At 41.2% G+C, this 26,418-nt stretch overlaps 1 protein-coding gene and 1 long non-coding RNA gene across 4 annotated transcripts; both read right to left on the reverse strand.

The window, feature by feature from the left end:
* Positions 1 to 952: 952 nt before the first annotated feature.
* Positions 953 to 25,302, reverse strand: spoplb (speckle type BTB/POZ protein like b). 3 transcript variants are annotated; one of them, XM_076303712.1, is made up of 13 exons: positions 25,145 to 25,302; positions 20,096 to 20,206; positions 19,248 to 19,359; positions 18,042 to 18,167; positions 17,235 to 17,356; positions 6,124 to 6,275; positions 5,606 to 5,733; positions 3,588 to 3,765; positions 3,347 to 3,402; positions 3,124 to 3,246; positions 2,676 to 2,818; positions 2,317 to 2,370; positions 953 to 2,158 (listed from the first exon to the last, which is right to left on the reverse strand). In XM_076303712.1, exons 4-13 carry the CDS (start codon positions 18,117 to 18,119, stop codon positions 2,014 to 2,016), a joined length of 1,179 nt encoding a protein of 392 aa, XP_076159827.1. In that variant the 5' UTR covers positions 18,120 to 18,167; positions 19,248 to 19,359; positions 20,096 to 20,206; positions 25,145 to 25,302; the 3' UTR covers positions 953 to 2,013. The 3 variants fall into 3 exon arrangements, with proteins under 3 accessions (XP_076159827.1, XP_076159826.1, XP_076159828.1); XM_076303711.1 differs by lacking the exon at positions 20,096 to 20,206; XM_076303713.1 differs by lacking the exon at positions 20,096 to 20,206 and having other exon boundaries at positions 17,235 to 17,539.
* LOC143142054 (uncharacterized) lies at positions 22,494 to 23,609 on the reverse strand. Its single transcript, XR_012990871.1, has 3 exons — positions 23,354 to 23,609; positions 22,816 to 22,870; positions 22,494 to 22,528 (listed from the first exon to the last, which is right to left on the reverse strand). It is a non-coding gene; the product is annotated as an uncharacterized LOC143142054 (long non-coding RNA).
* Positions 25,303 to 26,418: the final 1,116 nt, after the last annotated feature.

Here is a 26,418-nt window from a genome sequence, read left to right on the forward strand (position 1 = left end):
TTCTTTTAAGCTTTCTAAAACATATGTTTGGGTTGGATTACCAATGAGCCAATGATCTTTGAAACATGGTATGCATACAGCAAGTCTTTGACCTGTTTCACATATTTTTGTGAGACATATTTAATTTTGACCACTATTTACTTCCCCAAACAAGTGTCCTATTTGATTTGGATGTCTGCCAATAAGAGGCCTATAAATTATTAAAGCTATGCCACTTTTGATAGACAATCGAGATAAATAATTTAGTGAATTAAAGTCTTCAAAGATTATTTATAAGGTCAATGGTTAAAAAAAAATTGTATTTAGATTGAAACCGGCAGTCGCTGTCCAAATTTGGTTCCCCCTCATAAATAGTTAGTTAAACAAGTTTGTTGTAAAAATATATTATGCATGCATCTTAATTGCAACAGGCCCCTTATATCACAGTGAAACTCTGCATTAAGGCATATATAATCACCCTGTGTGTGCCTGCCATCCAGTCAAGTCATCCAGTATGTGTGATTACTCTTGACATTTCAAAACACTCCAGAACAGTTCTACAATGTGAATATCCAAAACAGCAGATTTGCCATAAACATTGCCTGTCATTGACTATACTAAAAATGTATTGTTTATCTTAGACACGGTAGTATAATTCGCACTATTTGTTACTTTGTTTACAAAGATTATGGAAGATATTAGATGTAGTCAACTTAAGTCACTTGGTGTACACCCATGACGTTACATACCAGGCTTCATCCTTCCAAACATGAGGCCAAAAAAGCTGTTCATCTCAAATAATAATGAGGTTGGACACTTCATACAAACCTATTAAGAGTTACATACTGTAGGTTACATTACCTTTAGGACCGCATGTCTCTGGTCTTCACAGATTTGTCACACCGATTTAGGATCCCTAACCAAAACAGGACAGCATTCTGCAGCTTAAAAGAAGACTTGCAGGAACATGACATGTTTTTTCTGCATTTTAATTTCAAAGCATGAAATCATAATTCATAATAATTCATGAACCACAATACAGCTTTTTCAGAAGACAAAGAACTCAGTCGTTTGATCAACTAAGCAAAGCAGAATCCAACGGAAATAAAAAGACCAAGTTCAGAAAGAATGCAACATGAAGAAACACACAAAAAAAAAAAAACGTTGTAAACCAAAAGAAGTCGGTAAACAAATCTTCATATTTACCCAATAGTTAAGGAGGTGCAAAATACAGACATCTCAGTTTTTTCATGTGTAATATCCATAATTACATACACTTTTAATACATCACATTATTTTAACCAAATATGTAATGCGGGTCCTCAGTGTCATTTTTTATGGCCACCGCTGAGGAAGTTTTGAACAGTTTGTATTCAATATGAGCAGCATCGCCAACCTCAGACTGGTCCAGTGCAACAGAGAGCCTCATCTCGCAACACAACGCCGTCACGCTCCTGTTCCTGTTCCGTCACGTCTGGGAGGGGGAGGGGGGGGTCAACAGCTAGGATGGGCGACAGGGGCCCCCTTCACTCCCATTACTTGATGTGCGACAAGGTCCACAAAAGCGCCACACCATATTTTCAACTACTGCATTGTGGGAGACTAGTGCAATCTGGAGAGGCCTGGGGTCAGCCTTGGCAGGCACGGGGTCACACACAGAAACAATGGGCGGGGATGGGGGTGTGCAGACGCGTGCGTGTGTGTGTGTGTGTGTGCGTGTGTGTGAGAGGGAAGGGTTTGGGGGTCAGTTAAGGCCATGTTAGAAATGACCTGTGGAGTTGAGGCTCCATGATGTCATTTTCCTGAGCCAGGGAGCTGAGCTGACGCAGAAGCGGCCATGTTGTCAGAGTCCTTCCCCTTTCTGGCTGAGAGGAGTGCATTGTGGGACTGTCCACCTGCCCCACCTGGTTTCTAACATCGGGGGGGAGGGGTAGAGGTGTGAGTGTGTGTGGTGTGGAAGGGTGGGAGAGAACGGAGTGTGGGGAAAGGGAAGGGTTCTCGTGTCTTTTGGCAGTCTGTGGGGGGCAGTGGGGGTCAGGACTGTTTTAGTCGTTTCCGAGGGAGGCCAAACGGGGGACACTGGGCGGACGCCAGTGCGCGGAACGCCTCGGCAACCAGGTGGGGATGCGACTGGATCATTGCCTTCCAGCCCGCAGTCTCCATGATGTCAGCAGCGTGACTGTACCCCAAAACACATGGACACAACATCACAAGACAGCCAAGCTACCGCGACATGAATAATACATTTAACAGTTCACACCCAGTAGACAGTGGTGCTTTGGTTTAGAATAGCATTAAAAATTAAGATTCAAGCTGTAAAAATAGCCATGTACTCACCTGTTGTTCCAGTTCTTCCCATCTTTACAACCTAGCTGCCTTAACACACTACATCTGCAAAGAGAAGCAAAGAGGACAGAGAAGCGGAGCCATTTATCTCACCGTCTGAAAACCGAGATACAGTTTGTAGTGTGATGTGCACATGAAGCCTCCCACACTGTGTGTGCGTGGATTTGAGTGTGTGTGTCCACATGCTTAATGAAGTGCAGATTGCGCTTTGTCTGTGCTTGCATTAAGGCCATCCAACACATCAGTTCCTGATATAAAGTAGGATCCAAAGCATTTGAATTCCCCCAAGGCCAGTGTGCTGCTGCTCACTAGTGTGCACAGCAGGAGCAGTGATTAAGTGCCAGTCTGACCTGTTGATGAAGTCTATGGCTTGTGCTTTGAGCTGCTCAGCACTGTGCAGGTCAGCCAGGATGAGGATGTCGGCCACGTTCTCCACCGAGAGGCTGTTACACAGCGCCTCCTCGCACATGACCTTCAGTCGCTCCAGAGCATACTACAAACACACGCACACACACACACAGAAAAGGAAGAGTAAGTTGCTGGTGAAGTGCTAATCTACTGCTGAGGTATGTAGAAGAGAACTACAGAAGTGGGCTGAGGCAAAAAAAGAGTGTGGAAGCTGCTGTTTGCAGATATAGAAATAGAAATAGATATAGAAAGACAGTTCTACAGCTCACGTCTGCGTATCAAACCATAGGGGGCATACTGTTCGGTTTGAGAACCAGATACCATGGCATCCCTATACATACACATCCGTGCCAGAGAGAGAGTGTGTGTGTGTGTGTGCGCGCGCCTCACCTTGTCTGCTGCAGCCAGAAGGTTGTCGGCCATCTTCTCCAGGTTGGGGGCCTTCCCTGTATAAATGAAGCCCATCATCTCTTTGAAGACGACAGGCTCCACGTCACTAATGTCCACACGGTTCTACAACACAACAGCTTGAGGTAACACACCTAACGCATCAAAGCATCCAGCTATGTTAGTCATGTGTGGTGTAAGTCTGAGATCAGCTTTAATGACCCACCTTTTTGCTTTCTTCCATCTTGTGTTCAAACATGGCGTTGAATACTGGTGACCTTGCTGCCAAGTAGAGAAATAAATGTAATTTATTCTGTGAATTATATTACAAATAAATGCATTAAAGCTAATCTTAAGATTTTTGATTGCCGCTTGGGCACATTGATTGATTTTCAGGTGGCAGTAATAAATTCCTCTTTTATCAGCCGGTCCCACACACAGAAACAAACAAGGCTGATATGACTTACCGGCCAGGATAGATTTGTGTGCTTTAAATTCTTGTCCCCCCACGAATAGGCTGCAGTCGGTGAACCTTGAGCCCTCCCATAGGCTGCCCAGGTCATCTGACAGCTGGCATTCCGGAACCTTCAGCACGTTCATGTTGGACTGGCCCGAGATGTTGACCGAGTCCTGTACCACACTCACCTGGTCATGGAACAAAGAGATGAGTGTATTAAGAGATGTGGGAAGAGAAAATGCATTAGAGGGACTTTTCCCTCAATTGGTGACACACACATCAGCATACAGTCATGCAGACACTTAGGCCACAACATGAATATGGGCTCATTTCCAGCTATTGTTGCCTCCATCCCAAATGTTTGAACTGGAACGATGATTGGGTATGAAACAAGCATCCCAGAAAGGCAGTCTCTCAGATGTAATGATGTAGATTGCGCAATCAAACTGGCCGGGGTAACACCGTTACTTAAGAAAACTTCTCTCAACCCTGCTCAAGTTGAGAACTACCGTCCTGTCTCACTCCTACCTTTCCTATCCAAAGGTATCGAACGAGCAATCTCCAAACAGGTCTCTGAATTTCTTTCACAGAACAACCTTCCTGATTCCAACCAATCTGGGTTCAAGAGTGGCCACTCAACCGAAACAGCTCTGCTGTTCATAACAGAAGCCTTAAAGGAAGCCAGGGCGACCGCACGGTCATCAGTACTCATTCTGGTTGATTTATCGGCTGCCCTTGGCATCCTTCTCTCTATACTCACAAACAAGGGGCATCTCCGGCTCTGCTCTCTCCTGGTTTGAATCCTACCTCACAGGACGCTCGTTTAATGTATCATGGCTTGGACAGCTGTCCGCACCTCACTATCTCACCACAGGGGTCCCCCAGTGCTCAGTGCTGGGCCCCCTTCTCTTTGCTATCTACACCACCTCTCTGGGACAGATTATCCGTTCGCACAGCTTCTCATACCACTGCTATGCAGATGACACACAGCTCTATCGGTCTTTTCCACCTGATGACCCCTTGGTCTCGGCACAGATCTCTGACTGCCTCTCAGACATATCTACATGGATGAAGGCACACCACCTCCAGCTAAACCTCTCAAAATCCTCCCTGCTGGTCCTCCCTGCTGAACCTACTATACTACATCATCACATCAACATCAAAATTGACTCCCTGTCTGTTGCACCTACCAGGGCTGCAAGAAATCCTCGACAACCAACTAACCTTCTCCGATCATGTTGCCTCGGTCGCCCAGTTCACACTCTACAACAGGAAAATCAGGACTTGCCTGACTCCAAATGCTACCCAACTTCTGGTACAGGCCATAGTCATCTCACGACTTGACTACTGTAACGCCCTCCTGACAGGTCTCCCAGCCTGCACAGTGAAATCCCTTCAGATGATCCAGAATGCGGCGGCGTGCCTGGTCTACAACCAACCTAGGAGGCTACATGTTACCCCGCTGCTCATCCAGCTACACTGGCTACCTATGGCCACCCGCATCAAATTCAGGTCTCTAACGCTTGCCTACAAAGTAGTCTCCGGTTCTGCTCCCACCTACTTGAATGCCCACATACAGGCATATGCTACCTCTCGATCATTGCGCTCCATAGACAAACGACGTCTAGCTCTGTTGCTCGTTGGTGGAACGCGCTACCAGTTCCTACTAGGGCAGGGACATCCCTCTCCATCTTCAAAAAATTCCTGAAGACCCAGCTCTTCAGACAATATCTCCTCTCAAAGCACTACTTACATCTAGCCTTGCTAATTCTAGCACTTATCACCTGACCAGAACTGACACCTGACTGTATAAATACAGCACTCACAGATGCACTAACTTGCTCTTATTGTACTCTACCTTTTAAATTGTTTTAAATTGATCTAGAATTGTTGGGATAATTGTTTTTGTGTTTTTGCGGCCTCAGATGGCACTGCATCAAACACAGACCTGTTTCTGTAGCCATAACCATTGTATATGAACACAGTTTGTCCGCATCCATCACCTGTTTGCTGTTCCTGTGGACGTACCTCACAGAAAAGGGTGAGCTTGTCGTCCGGGAGGAGACCATTGGTTTCGTCCAGGAGGAAGTCCCTCCTGATGAACTTCTTGAAACCCCAGTCCTTGCCTTGGACAAAGCGGTATGCTCTTTGGCTTTCTGAGAGAGGAAGAGGATAACAGATCTGTCAGGCAAAAACTATCCCCAGCCCAGGACTGTCTTAAGAAGTGGGATTTCATCCACATATTATAAAAAAAATAAAATAAAAAAAAAAAATTATATATATATATATATATATATATATATATATATATATATATATATATATATATATATATATATATAGACACACACACACACACACAATAGCAAGCAATAAAACTGATTAACTGATGTGCCGAACAGACACTACAGAACTGTCCCATCTTTGGTGTATAGAATGGTTACAAAGCTACAACCTCATGCCTCATGCTAAAATACACAATGGATTCAGAATCTAAAGAGCACATTAAAGTTGATCCTTTTACAGCTTGATTAGAATCCACTCACCCATGGCTTTAGTCTCTTCTCGTTTGGCATTCAGTAAGGAGAACTTGAACTTGGCCCTGACTTCACTTTTGGGGCAGCTGACCAGCAGTAGATACAGTGAAAGGTAGTCTTTGCTCTCTTCATCCAGCCCTTTAGGGTTCACACGCAAACACCTACACAGGGGAGAGAGGGAGGGAGAGGGGGTAAGGAGCAAGAGGAAAGCACAACAGAAAACAGAAAGAAGAAGAAGTGAATACAAACAACGAGACTGAGAGAGATGTCAAATGAAGGAGAAACTAAAGAGAAGGACAGTCTCAGTGTCATTCTTTCTTCCCCCCTTCCTCTAACAAAGAGATTATAACTGCCAATACCAAACAGTCTGGACATATGAAGACTTCAACACAGGGTTCAGACAGGCCAACTCACTTAAGACAATACACACTGCAGTTAATACAGTGACCATAAAGCCAGTGCACACAGCATGTATGTGTGTGTGTGTGTGTGTGTGTGTGTTTCAAAGAAATGTGTATCAATCAATCTCTTGTGCATGTGCATTTCAAAGAAAGAGGATTAATTCTTTGTTAAGTGTGTGTGTGTGTGTGTGTGAGTGTGTGAGAGTGTGTGTGTCTGTGGCCTCTGCTACACTACACCGAATCAGTTTCGATATGGGGTTCCGGATCAAATCCACTCTGCGTCCACAAACACTGTAGCCTATCAGTTTGGGAAGCCTTAAAAATCATGACAAACGCATAGTCAACTAGATGTACCGCATCGCGGTACAAAATATGACCGCCGCTCAGTCCTGTACATCCTTTCCGCGAAAATAAATCACACTAATCAATTTGTCTCCATCTTTTACTCCATCCACCACTCTTGAAACTTTTGTGTATGCTTGTTTGGCATGCCTGTGTGTGCGGCTGCACAGAAAGTAGCCTACTGGCACTGAAAAGGTGAATAGATTGTAGAATAGCCAAAGAAGTTGTAGCATTGTTATAAAACCTTTAAAATCTCTAAACAATCACAAGTAGAGCAGTTCATCACAGTTCATCCATTGCAACTGGACTGATTGCTAGGTTACGGGGACGCTGGCGAGACACGCCGCTCCGTCTGGCATCATGTTTTTGTTTGTTTTTATGTAATGTTCGTAATTTTATGTAATGTCACGTTTATTTTTTGTATTGATTTGTCCAGTTAAATGTTTTCTCTCTTTATTTACGTTATTTTTTTTAGTTTTCCTGTTATCCTCTTAGTCCTTTTACTGCTTTCAAGTCGGCTGATGTTAACGTCTGTCCATTGGGAGCTTGCTATGGCTAGCTTTTGCCCTGGGCCTCTTACATCCTTCCCATCCATCTGTGAGCCGGTGCTGCACTTCACTGTCTGGTCGAGGGGATTTCTCGGAACAGCAGCTGGAGCTACTCTGCGAAAGATCTGCCGAGGCCGCCGAGCTGTTTCTGACCAATGAGCTGCCATGCCAACTGCCTGGAGTCTGGATTGAGCAGACTAACGTTAACGTTGAATGACTCTGCATTACGGACCAACTACGGTCGCTGTTAAAAGTCCACCGAGTTGCTGATCTACAAGATCGCCCATGACTTCGGACTGTTATGCTTCCAGTGATCTCCAGACTAACAAGGCCTAACGTTCACGTTATCTCCAGACTGCCAGTGAGATGAAGAACTTTGTTGGCGTTGCATGCATCGGTTGTGGAGACACAGCTGTGTGCAGTTTCACGCGAGTCATCATTGCCCTTGGACATTTTCAGCCGGTTGGAAATTGGACTAATTTTTATTTTTAATTTTTATTTATTAATTTGTTTGTTGTCTGTCTTGTATGTCTTGGTGTCACGGGTACGCTGGCGACTACGCCGCTCCGTCCGGCATCTTTTGCGTTTGTTATTTCTTAAATGTAGTTCTGTGTTGGTGTCACGGGTACGCTGGCGACTACGCCGCTCTTTCCGCTATTGTCTTTGTTAGTCTATGTGTCATTGACAATGTCGTATATGTGGAACGCTTTGGGTTGCACTCTGTGCATGTTAAATGCGCTATACAAATAAAACTGACTTGACTTGACGAAAGGTCACTTACACCTGTAGGCTACAGTACATTGTATTTGGGAAAAGCAAAGGGTATCAGCATAATGTTATATTTTTATTTATTTATTTATGTATGTATTTATTTATTTATTAATAAACAAAAACATCTCTGTCAGTTCCATGCCGTTTTCAACAGCTATCAAAAACAAAGGTCATTTTTGGATAGATTTGGATTTTTTGTGAATGTTTCTTCTTCTGCATAAGATTTTAGTCATCTTTAGTTCATGTGATACTTTATTGTCAATGCACAAATTAAGTAACAGTAGTCTGAAACGAAATGGTGTTTTACATCTAACCAGTGGTGCAAATAACTGACATGTCCAAATGGGCCTTGATGAAATGCGTCGCTAGACTGTTCATACACATTTTAACGGGCCAAAGTTGAAGAGCTGTTGTCCGTTGTTGTTCGTGCAAATATAGGCTGATTCATGTTCCCTTGCATTGTGTAACTGAGGTCCATAGCTTGTCTAGCTTTCACCAGACCAAGCTCAATATTTTAAGAAATCAAAAAATAAATAGCGGGCAGATCAGGCTGGGTTCACCCAGCCTAGTCCATAGGCGCCCGATATTGTTTAATTTTTCGATTGAGATATCCACGCTCTGGTTATTCTAAATGCAAAAATGCATCAGGGAGTTATGACAAAACTGTAACTAACAAACTAGATCCTAATAGAAAGCTGTTAGCTTCCCTAAGCTACAGGTAGGCCTATAAGGTAGGCCTATTTACAACATAAATTGTCAATAGGCTATGCTGGCGACACAAATAAAATCTCCTTTGGAAACCAATGGCTTACGCCTTACAGTATCAAGCGGACTTAAACTGCCATATCATGCGAAAAGTTGTAATAAAATTCACGCAGCTCCATGAGTCAAGGAAAGCGCGAATGAAGTAGCCACTTCTAAATGGGACCCACTACACAGTAGCTTAAGGTGTTTTGCTAAAGCAGCCATAATGAAATGAAGGTGTCATTGTTTGGATACTTCACACACACATGCTTTTTAATCTCACAGACTACAACTACCACGCTGGAATCAAAGCACATCGATTCCCCTCTCACACCCTGCACGCACTTAAATCAAATAAACAGGCGTCTCAGTCTCACGCATGTATAGGCAAAACTGTATCAGACCGGTGTAACGTTGGTAAATCTTCCATTGCACAGAATGATTTTTGTAGCACTTGCAACAAATGACAGTCGAAAGATACAATTACAGTGCTGCTATCAATTTGCTTGGTATAACCGCATTTATAGTTTTCTACAAATGCAATCAAATTGGCCTCCATCACTCAACCAACGCTAACGGTAACATTATTGTACCTAGGTCCTTATTGATATTATAAGATTAACGTACCTGCAGTAAAAACCAAGCATGTCCGATAAACATTCTCAGATTTATTTCGGCTTCAAGAAGAAATGGGAATTACATTTCATGTGAACATCGTCCTATCCTTATTAGACGTTCTCTGCGGTAAACTACAGTCCTTGTAGGAAGCGCCCATTGTTTTTCCAACCCACTTTTAACTTCCAACAAAATTACGTCTCACTGCAACGATGCGCCATCTAGTGGACAAACGACTACTTATCGCCAATACTGGAAATGCAGCCATGATGATGTTGATGAATATTTGGCTTTCTTTTAATCCTACTGAATTTGTAATTCTAATACCAATAGTATGTGCGTACCTGTGTGTGTGTGCATGTGTATATGTTTGCACCGCCATCTACAGGCCAATGAGTGTACAGTCACTAAATGTACACATAACCTAAATTTTTTTAGACCCCCCCATGGATGAAATTCTACGAAACTTGGCATACCCCCAGAGAATGCCAGGTCAATCATACACATAAAATTTGGTGCAGTTCTGAACATCTTAACTGAAGATAGGGGCGATTAAAGCAGAATGATATTGCATTTTCATTTTTTACCGGGGGGGTGCAAATCACAAATGAGTGATTATGGGCCAGGTTGATGTGGCCCTTGAGACCAACATACCATAAAAGATTCTTCATCCTCAGTGCCACGTTTCAGGTAGTTATTTAGGAAAAACTGCTTTTTTTGCGGTTCGGGGGGCCCAGCACAGGGGGGGGGGGGGGGGGGGGGGGGGGTGGCCCCCGGGGACGAAATGAAAAAATTCCGTAAAAGTCTAGTGGGGCTACATACCCACCAAATTTCATGTTCGGTGTCCCAGGTATCGTTGACCAAAAATTCAGGAAGTAGATGACGGGAAAAAAAAACAAAAAAAAAACAACTTTGACAATCATTATATGACCGCTTCGCTAGCGGCGGTCATAATTATGGATACAAGGGAATAAATAACCATCAGATATAATCTGTAAACTGGGGGGAAATGGGATGTTTGCCAAGTTTAGGCTACTGCCTGGGTGCAAAAGACAGCATGCTACTTTATACAAAATTCACATTATTATGGCAGGTATTTGTCGATGAACGACAAATGGACACTAATAATTAGGCTATGTTTCAAGTTAGCTTCTCGGTGAGCATGCTGCGACTTGGCAATATACAATGTAGGCCTACCCCAGTCTGTATAATTGGGTTGATTGCGAATTTCATGTGACCGAGCTGCACAAAAATATTTCTGTCAGAAGTTATTGCTTCCACTCCGTTGTAGTTGCTTCGCCTATTGGTCGCTATTGCAGTGGAATAGGCATAGTTTACACAGAATGCCAGATAGCTTTGTCGACTAACGACAAACAAATAAAATAGCCTAGGCCTACCTCGTGTGATGGACATTATAGAACATAGCCTATACCAGGGGTCGGGAACCTTTTTTGCCTGGAGAGCCACTTTTACCAATTTTTTTTTTTTTTAATCTCAGAAGAGCCACATAAAGACTGTTACAAGAAAAAGTTTAGATATTTAACGTACATTTACTTTCATTCAACAGAGGATTTTTAAATACATGTTCTACTAGTTTTAAAAGTAATGTGCAAGTAACTTGAAATGTAAAGTGGAATGACAGAAGTATAGGCCTTAGGCTTCCCATGTAGGCTAAACACCACCGCTATTTTCCCAGTGTTCTTTTGGTATGCAAAGTAACCTCATAGTTAACAACACAACACTCAATTTTCATGACATGACATGTCATTGGCGAAATTGAACATTAGGCCTACTGTACCAGAGATTAGATTTGGTGATGGCCTTGGAGTCTGGCTGGCTCATATTCAGTGAAGTGAAGTTTCATGCAAGAATTGAGGCTGTCATCATTTAAGGGCAACTCCACGCAAAACTGTCATATATCCATAACGCTAACATGGCATTGTGTTGGCGTTATGGATGTGACAGTTTTGCGCGGAATTGCCCTTAAACGTGAGCGCAGGTTTGTCTTTATATTTTTCATATGTGAGAAAGATTTCTCATATGCAAGTGGAACCGAACAGGGTTAACACAGCAATACTAACTCGTTGCAGTGTGCGATATATAACGGGCAGTTCATTTCGCGTTTTCAGAATCAGTCTTCGGATGGAAACTTTCCCATTTCAGCCCGCTTGTGTTCGCGCTCGCAAGCTGTGGTCACTGACGTTTCCTTTTTGAAATTTTCCTTATCTAGCCTACAGCAAGTGCACACATCAACAATAACAATTAAAGTGTTCTCGTTCATCTTTTTTTCTCTTCGCCATTTTCTTTGTTTTGGATACAACCGTTAGCTAGCTGAATTTTTAAGTAAAGCATCAGCGGGTGGAATGTTATCTCGGCACAGCTTTGTCCAATAAAAAAACGCGTTTTTCATATCTGTACAGTACATCGACGTAACCGTGAACTTCAGCGGTAGAGAACAGACATGGGATGGATTAAACTACGGGAACATATATTATATTTCGAACACTATTTTAACATTTTGATTTCAGTAGGCCCATTTTTAATTTAATACAGTACCAAAATTATTCATGACTTATTGAGTAAACAAATGGCAGGTTTGTCCGAGAGCCAGATGCAGTTCCCAAAAGAGCCACATGTGGCTCGCGAGCCATAGGTTCCCGACCCCTGGCCTATACAGTGCTTCTAATGATCAAGAGGGATTTATTTGTCACATAGCCTACACAGATAGGCTATATAATAGCCTAGCGTCGTTAAATTGCATATAATCTGTTCATTCACTGTATGGCTGTCAAATGAATAAATGTAGGCTACTTCTCACGAAAACAAAGCAGCATGGCCATCATCACATGAAACGAGCACAACAAATCAGGGAAGGGAACATGGGCTTGTACGTCATCGGTCATCCGATACGGCTGCGGAGCAAAATGAGTTTGGGGTCTCCAGCGGATCAAAATTGCTCCACTACGGGCAAATCATAACAAAATTGCGTTGGATACATTTGCAGGGATTAAAGTGAAAAAAAATCGTTTGACTGAACTTTTTTCAGGCCATAAGTCATACGTTCTTCATATCTACCTATAGAGATAGCACCCCTTTTGCGGTCGCAACCTATTGGTTTTTAATGTACAAAAAGATGCAAACAGCAAAGTAAAGGGAGTATTCGCCTTATTCACACGGCGGCCATTGTTTAAACTAAAACGAGGCTACAGGGTACACTTACTATATAATTAATGCCACCTACAGGCAGTGTTGGGCAAGTTACTTCAAAATCATCAAAGTAATTTGTTACATTATAATATTACTGTCTCTGAATTGTAAGGCATTACATTACTATTGTATTACTTTTAAGTTACTTTTACCAAAATATCTAGAAATATGGATTTGGAATTCTAAATGCAGTTTATTATGCTCAATGCAGCTCATTGCACTTCTAATGGAGGGCGATGTGGTATAACATAATGACTAAGCTAGGCTTAAGGCTAACAACAGTAGAATGCAATAGGCGCAGTGATGGCTCATGATGCAATACAAGGAACAATCATAGCCAGAATTTTGTTAAAAGCAGACAAAAGGTCGAAGTCTGGTCAATTGTGATAGAAATGCTGTAACTTTAGGCTTAGGCCTACTCATTAAAATCAACAGAGAGCCCACTACCTGTATATTGTAACCCAAAACTTAAAAACATGTCAAGATAGGCTACACAGTGCCGCTGCTGGCCATTGTGGTGCCCTAACTGGTGAAATACAGTATTAACCCAAGTATGTCATCATATGGTCAACTATAAAGATGTAGGCTAATCTGCCTGTTCCCAGGGATGGGTAGTATTTCTGAAACATGTAATATGTATTTCAAATACAAAATAGTATTTTGTCATTTGTATTTTATTGGGTTGAAGGAAATGGCTCTGTATTTTGTATCAAAATACTTAATTGGTGTGTATTTTTGTATTTTAGAAATACTGCAAAATACTATATGTGAAACACACTAAAAAAAGTAGATACTACACACAGGTGTAATGAATAATTGGTAATTAGGCAACAATGGTTTATTTTTATCGCAATCAGCTAATGTGAGAACAGCTGTGATGAGCAAGTTTACCTGTGCAAGTTCACATAAGGACACTGACAAAGGCAACCATGTCCTATTGTCTCCATGCCAATCTTTAACAGAAAAAATGTCAGATATCTCAATGAACCACAATGACATCAATAGATGGTAAGGTGTTGAGTGTGTTTGAATTCCCTTCCTTGTAGCATCCATTTCTGCATTCTACAGTGGGGACAAGTTCACCTTGTTTAATTAAATAACAATTCTATTTCCTTATTAGCTGCATACTTGAGGTTGGAGATATTAAGGCATATCAAGTTTCTCACATACTGGAACTTCAAGATACATAGCCTTATGATTTTCTTATTCAGTTCTGCACTGGACTTGAATTACGAAATTCGGCACAGATACACAATTATGATTTTGGCCTATTGATTATAATGTGGTTAATTGAAAGCTCTGTCAGTCGTTTTGGATAAGCATCAGCTAGTTGACTAAATGTAAATGTAAATTCTTGAATTATTCTTCTGATCACACTACATGAACTTGCATACGGTATACTATTTGGTATGACGGGCCAAATTGTATTGTTTTTTACTATATAGTTTTAATAGGCTAAATGTTTGGGATATTAAAAAGCTTTTTTTGCAGTGCTTTCATACTTCCTTGAAAAAAGTATTTTGAGTATTTTCTAAATACAAAAATACAGTATTTTATTTTGATACATAATATGGTTACTGTATTTTGTAGTTTATTTTGATACATTAAAAATGAGGGTATTAGGTATTTTATTTTGAAATACATTCTGATGTATTTTTGCCCATCCCTGCCTGTTCCCAGCATCAGAACACTTTGCGATGGTTAGCGTGTCGTAATTCAAGTCCAGTGCAGAACTGAATAAGAAAATGATAAGGCTATGTATCTTGAAGTTCCAGTATGTGAGAAACTTGATATGCCTTAATATCTCTAACCTCAAGTATGCAGCTAATAAGGAAATAGAATTGTTATTTAATTAAACAAGGTGAACTTGTCCCCACTGTAGAATGCAGAAATGGATGCTACAAGGAAGGGAATTCAAACACACTCAACACCTTACCATCTATTGATGTCATTGTGGTTCATTGAGATATCTGACATTTTTTCTGTTAAAGATTGGCATGGAGACAATAGGACATGGTTGCCTTTGTCAGTGTCCTTATGTGAACTTGCACAGGTAAACTTGCTCATCTTTACTTGCGTACGACTTCACACCAGTGCTTCAGACCAGAGCTGATGCTTCAACAATAGCCGTCACTGAAAAGCTGTTAGTGTCTTTGAACACAGCTGTTCTCACATTAGCTGATTGCGATAAAAATAATAACCAATTATTCATTACACCTGTGTGTAGTATCTACTTTTTTTAGTGTGTTTCACATATAGTATTTTGCAGTATTTCTAAAATACAAAAATACACACCAATTAAGTATTTTGATACAAAATACAAAGCCATTTCCTTCAACCCAATAAAATACAAATGACAAAATACTATTTTGTATTTGAAATACATATTACATGTTTCAGAAATACTACCCATCCCTGAGAACAGGCAGATTAGCCTACATCTTTATAGTTGGCCATATGATGACATACTTGGGTTAATACTGTATTTCACCAGTTAGGGCACCAAAATGGCCAGCAGCGGCACTGTGTAGCCTATCTTGACAAGTTTTTAAGTTTTGGGTTACAATATACAGGTAGTGGGCTCTCTGTTGATTTTAATGAGTAGGCCTAAGCCTAAAGTTACAGCATTTCTATCACAATTGACCAGACTTCGACCTTTGGTCTGCTTTTAACAAAATTCTGGCTATGATTGTTCCTTGTATTGCATCATGAGCCATCACTGCGCCTATTGCATTCTACTGTTGTTAGCCTTAAGCCTAGCTTAGTCATTATGTTATACCACATCGCCCTCCATTAGAAGGAATGAGCTGCATTGAGCATAATAAACTGCATTTAGAATTCCAAATCCATATTTCTAGATATTTTGGTAAAAGTAACTTAAAAGTAATACAATAGTAGTGTAATGCCTTACAATTCAAAGACAGTAATATTATAATGTAACAAATTACTTTGAAATGACAGTAATAAGTAATACATAATACATTACGATTTTGAAGTAACTTGCCAAACACTGCCCCTGGCACTTTCATTTCTTTACACCATGGCTTGTTAGTTCTCCCCCATTTCCAACAGCTGCCCATCTCCATTTATTTTTTAACTTTTGACACCTGCCTTCCTTTAGCAACAACGCATCCATGACAGCTAGTGGCCTTGCCAAATAGACGCACACAAATTACGCTAATATGCAAGGTTCTGGTAGGCATACTGGTTATGGTTTTGTGCTATAAATTAATAATATTTTATAGCAAAGTTTTAAGTTGACTATTTTGATTGCATGGTTATTTTTTGTCAACATACACTCACAACCTACTGTCGTTAAAAGTGAGGCCTAAAGCAAAATAGGCTACAAGGCTGTCTGTGCGTCACAAACACGACTGACCCCCTTACTAAACAGTTCGCGATGATGACAATATTATTATTATTTTATGTTAACACGCTCAGTCAAAACCTTCCATTGCAAATTGTGAAAAACATTGTTGTACATGTCATAACAGACGGGATAATACATTGCATACGGTTTATATTGCGTCGCTTTACACATAATGTTAGTTGCATTGATTAAAAACTGTAACAATAATAGTAGCCTACATGGGGTGGCATAGCAGGCTATCTGTTCAAGTCATAGGTGACACCCAAAATGAATGACCTCCCCTGACAAGAGTTCGCGATAGTAAAAAATTGTCTACATTGATGCACGGAAAGAACACAGCCTACGCTTCTTCTCCGAATTCGCACATAGAGCTCACAATATCATATCCAAAAAAGTTAAACGGATTTGCCAACCTCATCAGCTGTCTCGATTGTGTCACTATAATCCAACTTTTAGACCGTTATTAGTCCTCCATATGTGTTCTTTTTTTTAAGCAAACGCCCCAGGCCAACGAGACAAGCGTGTAGCTACAACATAAACAAAGCGGAACTCATGGCTGAGGTAGGCTAGGCTATCTTCTTGAGCCGTCACTGATTGAGACACAGAAAGTTCTCAAGAACACTATTAGGTCTTTAAACATTTATCATCACACACATTAATTCATCGGACCTAATATTTGTTAGTTGCCTTAAAAAAAAGGAAAAGAAAAGGTGATAGCCGCCCCCCCCCCCCCCTATTTTTTTTTTCTCATCGGATCTGCATCGATCTCAAATATGACATTTCTAAAATCAAATTGACGGAAATCCGTCCTACGACGGAGAACTTTAATCCTTGCATTTGTATCCGACATAGTGTAGATGTAGCCTGTGTGCCTGTGTGCCTGTGTGTGTGTGTGTGCCTGTGTGTGTGTGTGTGTGTGTGTGTGTGTGTGTGTGTGTGTGTGTGTGTGTGTGTGTGTGTGTGTGTGTGTGTGTGTGTGTGTGTGTGTGTGTGTGTGTGTGTGTGTGTGTGTGTGTGTGTGTGTGTGTGCGTGCGTGCGTGCGTGCGTGCGTGCGTGCGTGCATGTGTGAGTGTTTGTGTCTGTGTGAATGTGTGTGCCTCATCAAGCCCTGTTCTGCTCACCATTTCATCTTGTCATTGGGGCCTGAGGAGAAGGTGGAGCTCTTAAGCACCTCGCCCATCTCCTCTCGGCAGAAGCTGAAGTTGTTGATGGTCCACATGTAGGAGAACTTCACCACCTTCACCTGAGGCGAGAAACACACCGGTGACCCACACACGCACACGGCCAGAGCTAGAAACTGAAATTCACCTTCAGAAAACCAACCAGACTTCAAGCTATTAACTGTCACTGTTATATGGTGTGAGGGACATGAGTATGATAATGTTGGGGTATTGACAAGATGAGAGCATTGTCAAGAGAAAAACATCTGAAAGAGAGTAAGCAAAGAGCTCCAGTCACCCTGTGCCATCAACATCATATAGAAAAGCACACTCACAGAAATATTTGTACTATGTAGCCACCTATAGATAGAACCAGAAATTGTCAATTCAATTGTTTGTAGTCTTCTGAAGTTATATTACCATTGCTACACTACACTTCCTATTTTATTACATCATAGGTCTGTCATCTATAGATATATATATATATAAAACATGTGGGTAAAAGTACACCTTCTGATTGCCCATTCAAACCAAACCTGGCACTACTTGGGCAAAAAATAAAATGTATTTCATTGGGCCCCATCACTAGTTGTTTGTCACACACACACACACACACACACACACACACACACACACACACACACACACACACACACACACACACACACACACACACACACACACACACACACACACACACACACACACACACACACACACACACACACACACACACACACACACACACACACACACACACACACACACCTGTGTGTAGCACCAGCTCTCTGCCACAGGTCCTGCGGTCATCTCCCCCGGGGGAGGGGGCGTGGGGACCCGTGACATGGCCAGCTCTGCCACAGCTGACTTCCCTTACGAAAATGACCACACCACCTTCAACAAACAAACAAACAGCATAAAGTACCAAAAGTTAGTGAATGACATAATAGCTATGTTTATCTTTTACTTTTCTTCAAAACAACCAATGGGAACAGACACAGAGAACACATTTGCAAACATCTAACAGACTGAACATGTCTATTTCACTCCAATGAATACACCTCAGTAGATATACTTAAACTGTAAAACAGATGCCAGCATTAAAGCCAGTCTCAACACATTAAAGGATTCAGGCTCTAATGAAACCATGATAAAAATCCAACATGAGTAGTTCTTGTGTAACTGCAACCCACACATAGGCCACAGATCTACAGGATATCCATGGACCTATTTGAACATGTTTGCTTGAAAAACCACACAAAGTACAAAGAGAATCTGAGGTTGATGGATTTATCCTACTGAAAAGGAATAGGTCAGAGCCAAATTTGCAGAGGCTCTTAGTAAAATGATTGTTAATTGAGTTGGCATTTCTTAATGATTCCATTACACATTGGTCCAAGACTGTAGACTACAAACAATGTTCTTGAATACTTGGATGCAAATTCAAGCCAAACAGCCAATGACATTTGAATAAAATGCTTTCCACTGACCCTTTTTGGTGCCATCTGATAGATTTTTAGATAAGGATCTTTCTAGAAGTATTTTTTTGTTAGTCACAATGTCCACCAACTGACAGATGATGAATGTGCAGTTATACAGGGTTCCTTGTGGGTTTCATCAACTGGGTCCTGTACAAGCTTCTGAGCAGTTCCATAGGAAGTATCACGCTGGAAACCCCCTTACTTTTTTAATAAACAGGTTACAGTTCTGGTAAACACTCCGGTCTATTGAATGAGCTTTTTCCAGTTTCTCTTCAGCACTGTCTACCTGATCATGTACAGTCAAGTGCAGTATTGGGTGAAAACCGTGAGTATGCTGCAGTCAGGGTATGCTGTTTTTTGAGCCCAGAGACATATGATATAGTCTCTAAACTAAACCCCTACTTTCAGCAGTGAGATTCTGAAAAAGAGTGTGTGTGTGTGTGTATGTTTATAGCCTATGTGTGTGCATGCATGCGGACGTGTGTAATCTTACTTTGAATCTGGAGAAGGGCTGGGCTCTCATGCTACCCTTGATGGCATCCCCAGAAACACAGAGAGGCTAGGGGGCTCACAGCATGCTCACCGCAGACACACTACAGGCCATCCTGTGAGAAAGAAACAGAGACATGAACAGTTAGCAGCTGATTTAGATCATTTTATTGTGTTGCAGTTTAATGTTAGTGCACAGTTAAATGGCATGACCATACGGCTGATTCAGTCACAATGACTTGGTCACCTGGTTAGCTCCCTATACCCTGCCCTTTCCACCACTTTATGGCTCTGTCTCATGATACTGTTGTCATGATAATTTGACAGAAACTAGTTTACCAGCAGTCGGACACCACACTTCCAAAAATAACTTATTCAAATGGCAGAGATAAAAAGCACCATCTGCTCTGGGATCTCTGGTTGAAGGTACTGGGTGGAGCAGAGTCAGTTTTTCACATTGACCACCCAGAGCAGATGACTTGATCTCGACCTGGCCTGTCTGAGAATGGGCTGAGCTGATGGTGTGCAGCCCATCCTCTTAAACTTCTGGTAAACACCAGCATCAACGACACCACTCAGTCACACAGACAGACACACACACACACACACACAAAGATAGCATCAAACTCGCACCACTGTCACTCGAGTTTGGCACATCAGCTCTGTGTAAACCTGTAAATGGGTAAATAGACAGTGGTGCGCGAGTGTGAGTGTGCCTGTCAACATGACAGTGCTAAAATTGGCAGAGCATTTTTTTTTCTGTCGTTTTTCGCCGTGCTGCTCTCATTAACTTCAAGCATGGCTGGAGATGTCAGCTGTCATTTACAGGCGTCAAGAGAGAGCAGCACTCACTGGGGGTTTCTCGACAGGGGAGCTGGCAGGGCACATCCCTCTGCTGTGTGAACCTTCTCCTGCTTCCTGCTGCTCTAGTCCCAGGAGGGAATGGTCTCTTCACTACATGGGCTGAACTCACAAAAACACACTCAAAAACTCAACCCTAAACATGGCCCAGAGACAAAACACACACTCGACATCCAACATGAGGCCAGCCGAACAAAACATGCCATCAACATCAATCACACAGTTCAACACGCATTTACTCTCAAGGAAACAATTCACAAAAATACAGATTCGCTGGAATATTTGGCAAGGCCTGGCATACTAATCTTCAGGTTCAACCTGATAGAGGACACTTTCCCTGACACTGCTGCTCTCCTTACTCATCTCTTAAAAGCTCCAGCTGTGCACTTTAATCTGGACAAAATATGCTCAATACATGTTTTTAAAGCTACCTTGTGTAAGAACTTCTCCCATCTAGCGGTGAAATTCTATATGACAACCAACTGAATATTACTTTCTAGCCCCTCCCATTCCGAGCGCATTTTAACTCCTACGGTGGCCGTTTCATGCCAAAGTTAACATTGCTTCCAGTACTACGACTTCGTCCGGTGTTCCTTCCAGTTATAAGGTTACTTTAGAAAACAATTACACATTGCATTTAGTTATATAGCCAGTAAACATGTTGGGTATGACCTCTATGTAAAGTGAATAGCCTAGTTTTACGTTTTCATTATTTTGGTAGGCTACTATTTCATTGCTAGCATCAGCTATCAGGTTCCCAAACGAATGCATGCTAATGTTATAGTACAGTAGATTCAGTGCTATCGTTATTCTGTATGTGCGAGATTAATAGTGTAAAGGCAATGTTTACAGCGTAGCCTACTATTTTTCTCAGTGAGCAGAGTCAGAGATCAGTCGATGCAACGGAGGTGCAAGGGAAAGGTAAAGGAAGAGGGAAAGGTAAAGGAAAGCCAAGAGCCGGTGGCAGAGGATCGATGAGACCTCCTATGCAAAGAAAAAGTAAGACTCCAAAAGATGACGAGGAGAGACTGGAAGAACTTCAAAGACAAAGGAGAGAAGCAACGGAGGTTTGTGTTTTTAATATATTTCTCTGAACAGTACCAATGTCAATGACACCGAAATTAGCTCGGAAGCTGCACCAGGCACGTTCGTTTGCGTTGCGTCTGCTGCAGAAAAAAAATAGACCATTCATCTAAAATTGATTTTACGCGTTGTGAACGGAACGCTTCAGTCACGCGCTTGGTGTAGCTTCCCTGCCTGTTTGTATCTCAATTGTTTGTAGCAATTTCTAGCTGTTGCCAGTCAACTGCATGATGCGAGTTGTCTCCCAGTGAAATCACGACACATAATTACGTTATGGTCTATAGAAAATGTTACACAACATTTTCACCTTTTCATTGTCCATACACATACATAGTATTCATCATTTTGTGTGAACACTTGAAAAATGACACAGAGTAGGCTACTATTACTACTACTCTGCTAACAATCTAACTTTGCTACCTAAACAAGCCTATCTGATCTTATTTCTTGTGTCTTATTTCTTCAGACTTGTGGATGGAATGAGCCTGCAAGAGCACAGGAACCTCACCACACAGTTGCTATAGTGAGGCAGCCAGGTCTGGTGTTTGATGCATCAGTGCAGACATGTCGTCCCCCCACCTGTGCCAGGGATGCCTTGGTGTAGTTGTACACACTGCAGAGACATGCCAATCGATCGGGAGAGAAAATGCTGTGGACAAAACCCAGCCACCTGTGTGAGCCTTCTGCCTCACTACACACAGCACTGCCTAGATGAAGGTTTTCTCCCGATTCACAGGCAGTACATCACAGACATCACAGCATTAGGCCATGTAAGAGAGCCAGGTGATGACAATAGAGTTCAGATATGCTACCTACAGACATTTCATTTTCTGGCAGCATGGGTCTCTAGGACAGGGTAATAGAAGAGTGATCCCAAGCTGTGTGTGTAGGATAAGGGATAAATTCCCTGACCCTCAGGGACATCTCTGGAATTTATTTCACCTTCCTATAATGTTGTAATGTTGTGTTATTGTAAATAGTTTTGTATTAGTGTTCTTGTACTGCCTGTTCCTTTTAAAACTGTATTTAATTTATTTTACACCGGTACATCGCTATATTTTGCTTTCATGAAAATAAAAACTTTTAGAATTGATAAGAGACTGTTCATGCTGTACCTCATACATTACATCCACAAACTTATAATTAAAAAAGGAGTTGTGGTAATTTACCATTTTGAAACACCAAATGACAGTAACATGGTCAACAATGTTATTTGCAATATATTTATTTACAGAAATTAACAAATTATGGTATTTACACATGAACCCTTCCTTTTTGTATGGTGCCTTTGAAGCAACATGGGCCATCATTCTAAATTTGCAGTCTCCTGGAAAGCTGATCCTGTGGAAGACATGCAGTGTCGTTAGACATACACGCCATTTTATATAGTTCAACATATTGTTACTAATCTGTATAGTGCTATTTTGCCTAGACTGAGTTACAGGCAAGGTTACAATGAAGGCATGCACGTGCATCACATAACAAGACCATTGAATTTCGTCCACATCCTCCTCCACGATGCTCATGTCATGTAGGCTTTGTAAAAAATATATATAAATGCTTATATCATGAAAATATACAATAGAGAATGTCATCGGGTATAGACATTATGAGCATTGATGGGTTACCTCTGTTCAAGGTTCTCAATTTCAGGGGCTTCTGCAATTGCGCCAAGATGCTCATCTGAAATGAATAAGCAGAGCGTTTCACAACATATAACAGTACATAAAATGGTAAACACCAAGATATTAAAAATATACTTTCAGTTATTATCAAACAACAATCACATAGAATCAACAATTGTTTTCATGCAGTGAAAAACGTTCAGACAATTTAGTAGGCTACGTCTACAATTAATAAGACTACAGGACAGGCCTCAGGATGTGAACGTCACCCTTGGAATTGGCTACACTAGCATTATCAGATTAGGATATATTTAGGCTACAAAGCAAAAGCAATGAAAAATAACTACAATTTAGTGCCCTTTGCCTGTGATCCGTCATAGCAGATTTATGTTACAACAACAATCCTTTTTCATCGACGCGAGGAAAAGTATCCCAGACGTCATTCTAGCGTTATGGACAACCATGCTATACTAAGCCAAGCAACTATAAAACTTCGAATTTACACCATAGACTGTATGTTTACACGAATAGGCCAAATTACCTGTCGAGGAGAAAGCAGGCCATTTCGGCGTCCCTTTTAAAATCCTTGCTCCTCACGAGCTCTTTCCATCTTAGAAAAGCCACTCCAATATTGACTTTGGTCTGTTGTTTTTCCGGTCGCGTTGGCGTTTTAATTCTCTTTTTCGCTTCCTTGGCGACTCCTTTTCATGTCCTCGAGAATAGTTGTAATCCTCCATTTTCAACAGACTTTCAAATCTGCCGGCAGTCGCGAGTAGACTGATCATGCAATGAGTGTTGCCTACAAGCGCGAAAGGCGGAGCTGAATTTCCAGGAATGTCCCTCGTTGGCGAATGTATTTCAAAGATGGAGGCGCAACATGGATTCAGCCATTTGCGCGACTCGCGCGTATGTATTTGGAATATCAGATTCTACACTTACGAGAATACTTTGATTAGTAAGTGGAAATAATTACACATGAATGAGCACATATTTTTGAAAGAACAAATGGGTTTTTGCTAAGAATTAACTCAAAAAAGTACACAATGTAGCTTTAACAATTCAATACATTCAGGACAGCTAACAAGTTCTTGCAACCAAACAGTTATGCAGATGGTGGCAGACTTGGTTGGTATAATTACAGTCGGAAAGGTTCTGTTTGAGTGACTCATGACAAATGGGAAGGCGCTGTGTTGGTGAAATGGAGAAAATACTTGGCACTGGTCCAGCTGCTTCATCAGTTACAAGGTTTTATCATATCTAGCAACACATCATCTAAATGATAATTTATGGCTTTTCAGCAAGCATCTGGTAAAGAGGTCATCATTAAGCTATAGCGATAGTAGATATTCTACAACATCAAATTAACTGCAAATAGGCCTAAGAGTTTAAATTAAAAAGACAACGGATTATGCAAAATCATATGGCCAGTACTGATTACAAACACCTGCTTAAACCTGTGCTCGACAAAACAATATTTTTGAGTTGGCCAAGAGTATAAGCGGAGTTATTTCATCGAACTTGTTTACATTTCAACGAGTTAGTCTAGGGGAAACCGTTTTCGGTTTTACTCCAGCTATTCAACTAACGGGATGTTGCATAAAGACATCGCTCTGAACAGATTATGATAGTGGCTTGCTAGTTAGCCTGCTAAATTAACTTTGTTTTACTTGGAGCTTTACGTTTGTTTAACTTGGCTAGGTAACATACCTCACTGAGCGAGTGGCCAGTTAACCAACATGCTAACTGACGAATAAAGGGTGTTGCTTCCAGTTTCACAGAAAACAAAGCAGAGAATTTTCTCTCATTCATTGCAAGCGATTTGGCCATGCCAAAGGTAAGGTTAATAACTATGCTAGTGGAGCATAACAAAAAAAAAATTTCCGCTATTATCAGTTTCAACATTTTCAAACATATGGTTTAACAACATAACAGAAGTACCATTAGCACACCAAGCTAGCAAGCTACCGCTTAGCCTGGCCTACATTTCTGTGAACAGCCCAAACAAGTAACTGGCTAGCTTGCCAAGTTAGCCTGCTGCCACTGCCAACAAAAACAAAAACGAAACGAAATGTGACAACACAACGTGACTCGAAATAGTTACAATTTATGTGATGTATAGTCGTGTTTGAAAGTGTTGCATCAAAGTTGCGAGTGATAAAAAGTGAGGCGACGTTTCTTTGTGTACCATCACCTAGCATAACTAAATAGAAGCTGAGACCGCTAAAGTTAGCTGGAAACGTCAGCTACGTCAGCTAGGCGGCTAACGTTAACATTTTCAGACGTGAAAGCCTTGGAAGCTAACTAAATAGTAAAAAAAATAACAGTTACAAACCTTTCTCATCCCTCCTCCTCTTCTGATAAAACCTAAGCTGTTGGATAGTTGACAGATACTATTCAATAATCTTAACGTGCAAAATAAGACTAAACTTTTTGCCCTACTGATTGGATTGACTGATGTTTTTCAAAGCACATAGCGGTGCACTTCTCTGTCCTGCAGCTTCCAAAGGGAACTGCGCATGTGCTCGAAACAGCTGCTCCAGAACTTCCTCTTGGCAATGTAGTAACAACATTTTGTTGTCAGCAGAGGTGGAAAAAGTAGCCTACGAAAATATTGTACTCAAGTAAAAGTACTAATACTTTGATATTGCTTCCATATTGATGAAATATTACTCAAGTAGAAGTTAAAATACTATGAGATAATCATGATTTATGACACATTTCCAATCTTGCCCCCACTTGTGTGAGGCAATGACATGGTCTATTAGAGAAGATAGACCTAACAGCTTCCCAAGTCTGAAGCTGAAGTTCCTTTCAAACCTTTACTTAGGATTCACTGTAAAACTATGCAGACCAACAGAGTACATCTCAGTTATTTCCTTCGATGTTTTGTTTAAGAGCAATCATGTAGACTAGCATTTCAAGTTACAGAATAGAAACTAATGTGTTAGCTTATGGCTAATGTATATGAGAAATCCCATAAAGATACTAACGGTTAGCATAATCAATAAAAGTAGATATGTAGAGCCAACTTCAGTCCATTTACGAAAGGGTTACATAAGAAGAGTTCTTTGTTTACAACTGACTATTTTCTCTGAATATAATAAGTGTAGGAAAATGTGACTGTTTAACTCATCAATGCCACTTGAACAAGTAGCCTGCACAAAATAAATAGGCATGCGTGTGACAACGTGGATAGAGGTAGCCCTATGCGTAGTACCTCCACCTACTGGTTAGGACTGTAACGTGCAACATTGTATTGCCTTTGGGCAGAGTAGCCTATAGCAGGGGTTCCCAAACTTTTCCACGACAAGGCCCCCCAAATACCACTAGGTTCTGGCCAAGGACCCCTTGATGTGTTATTAAACCCATCGACAATACTGCGGCAAATGTAAAATTACATTAAGCTAATTCTAATAATTATTTTAGCCACAAGCACTTCGCGATTGAGCATACAGGGTGTAAAAATTGCATTTGGAGCTTTCTGCTATATGAGAGCTATCACTCTACTATTATTCCCAGTAATTATCATGGAAAATATTATGTTCAGATATGCGACAAATTATTCTAATGGCATTGTATAACAACCCTCATAGTAATAGGTATATT

Source organism: Alosa pseudoharengus, unplaced genomic scaffold (genome assembly GCF_046254945.1).
Source record: "Alosa pseudoharengus isolate Yale_2024_CS ecotype anadromous, Long Island Sound unplaced genomic scaffold, YU_APseudo_1.1 YU_APseudo_1.1_scf_24, whole genome shotgun sequence".
Classification (NCBI taxonomy): Eukaryota; Metazoa; Chordata; class Actinopteri; order Clupeiformes; family Clupeidae; genus Alosa; species Alosa pseudoharengus.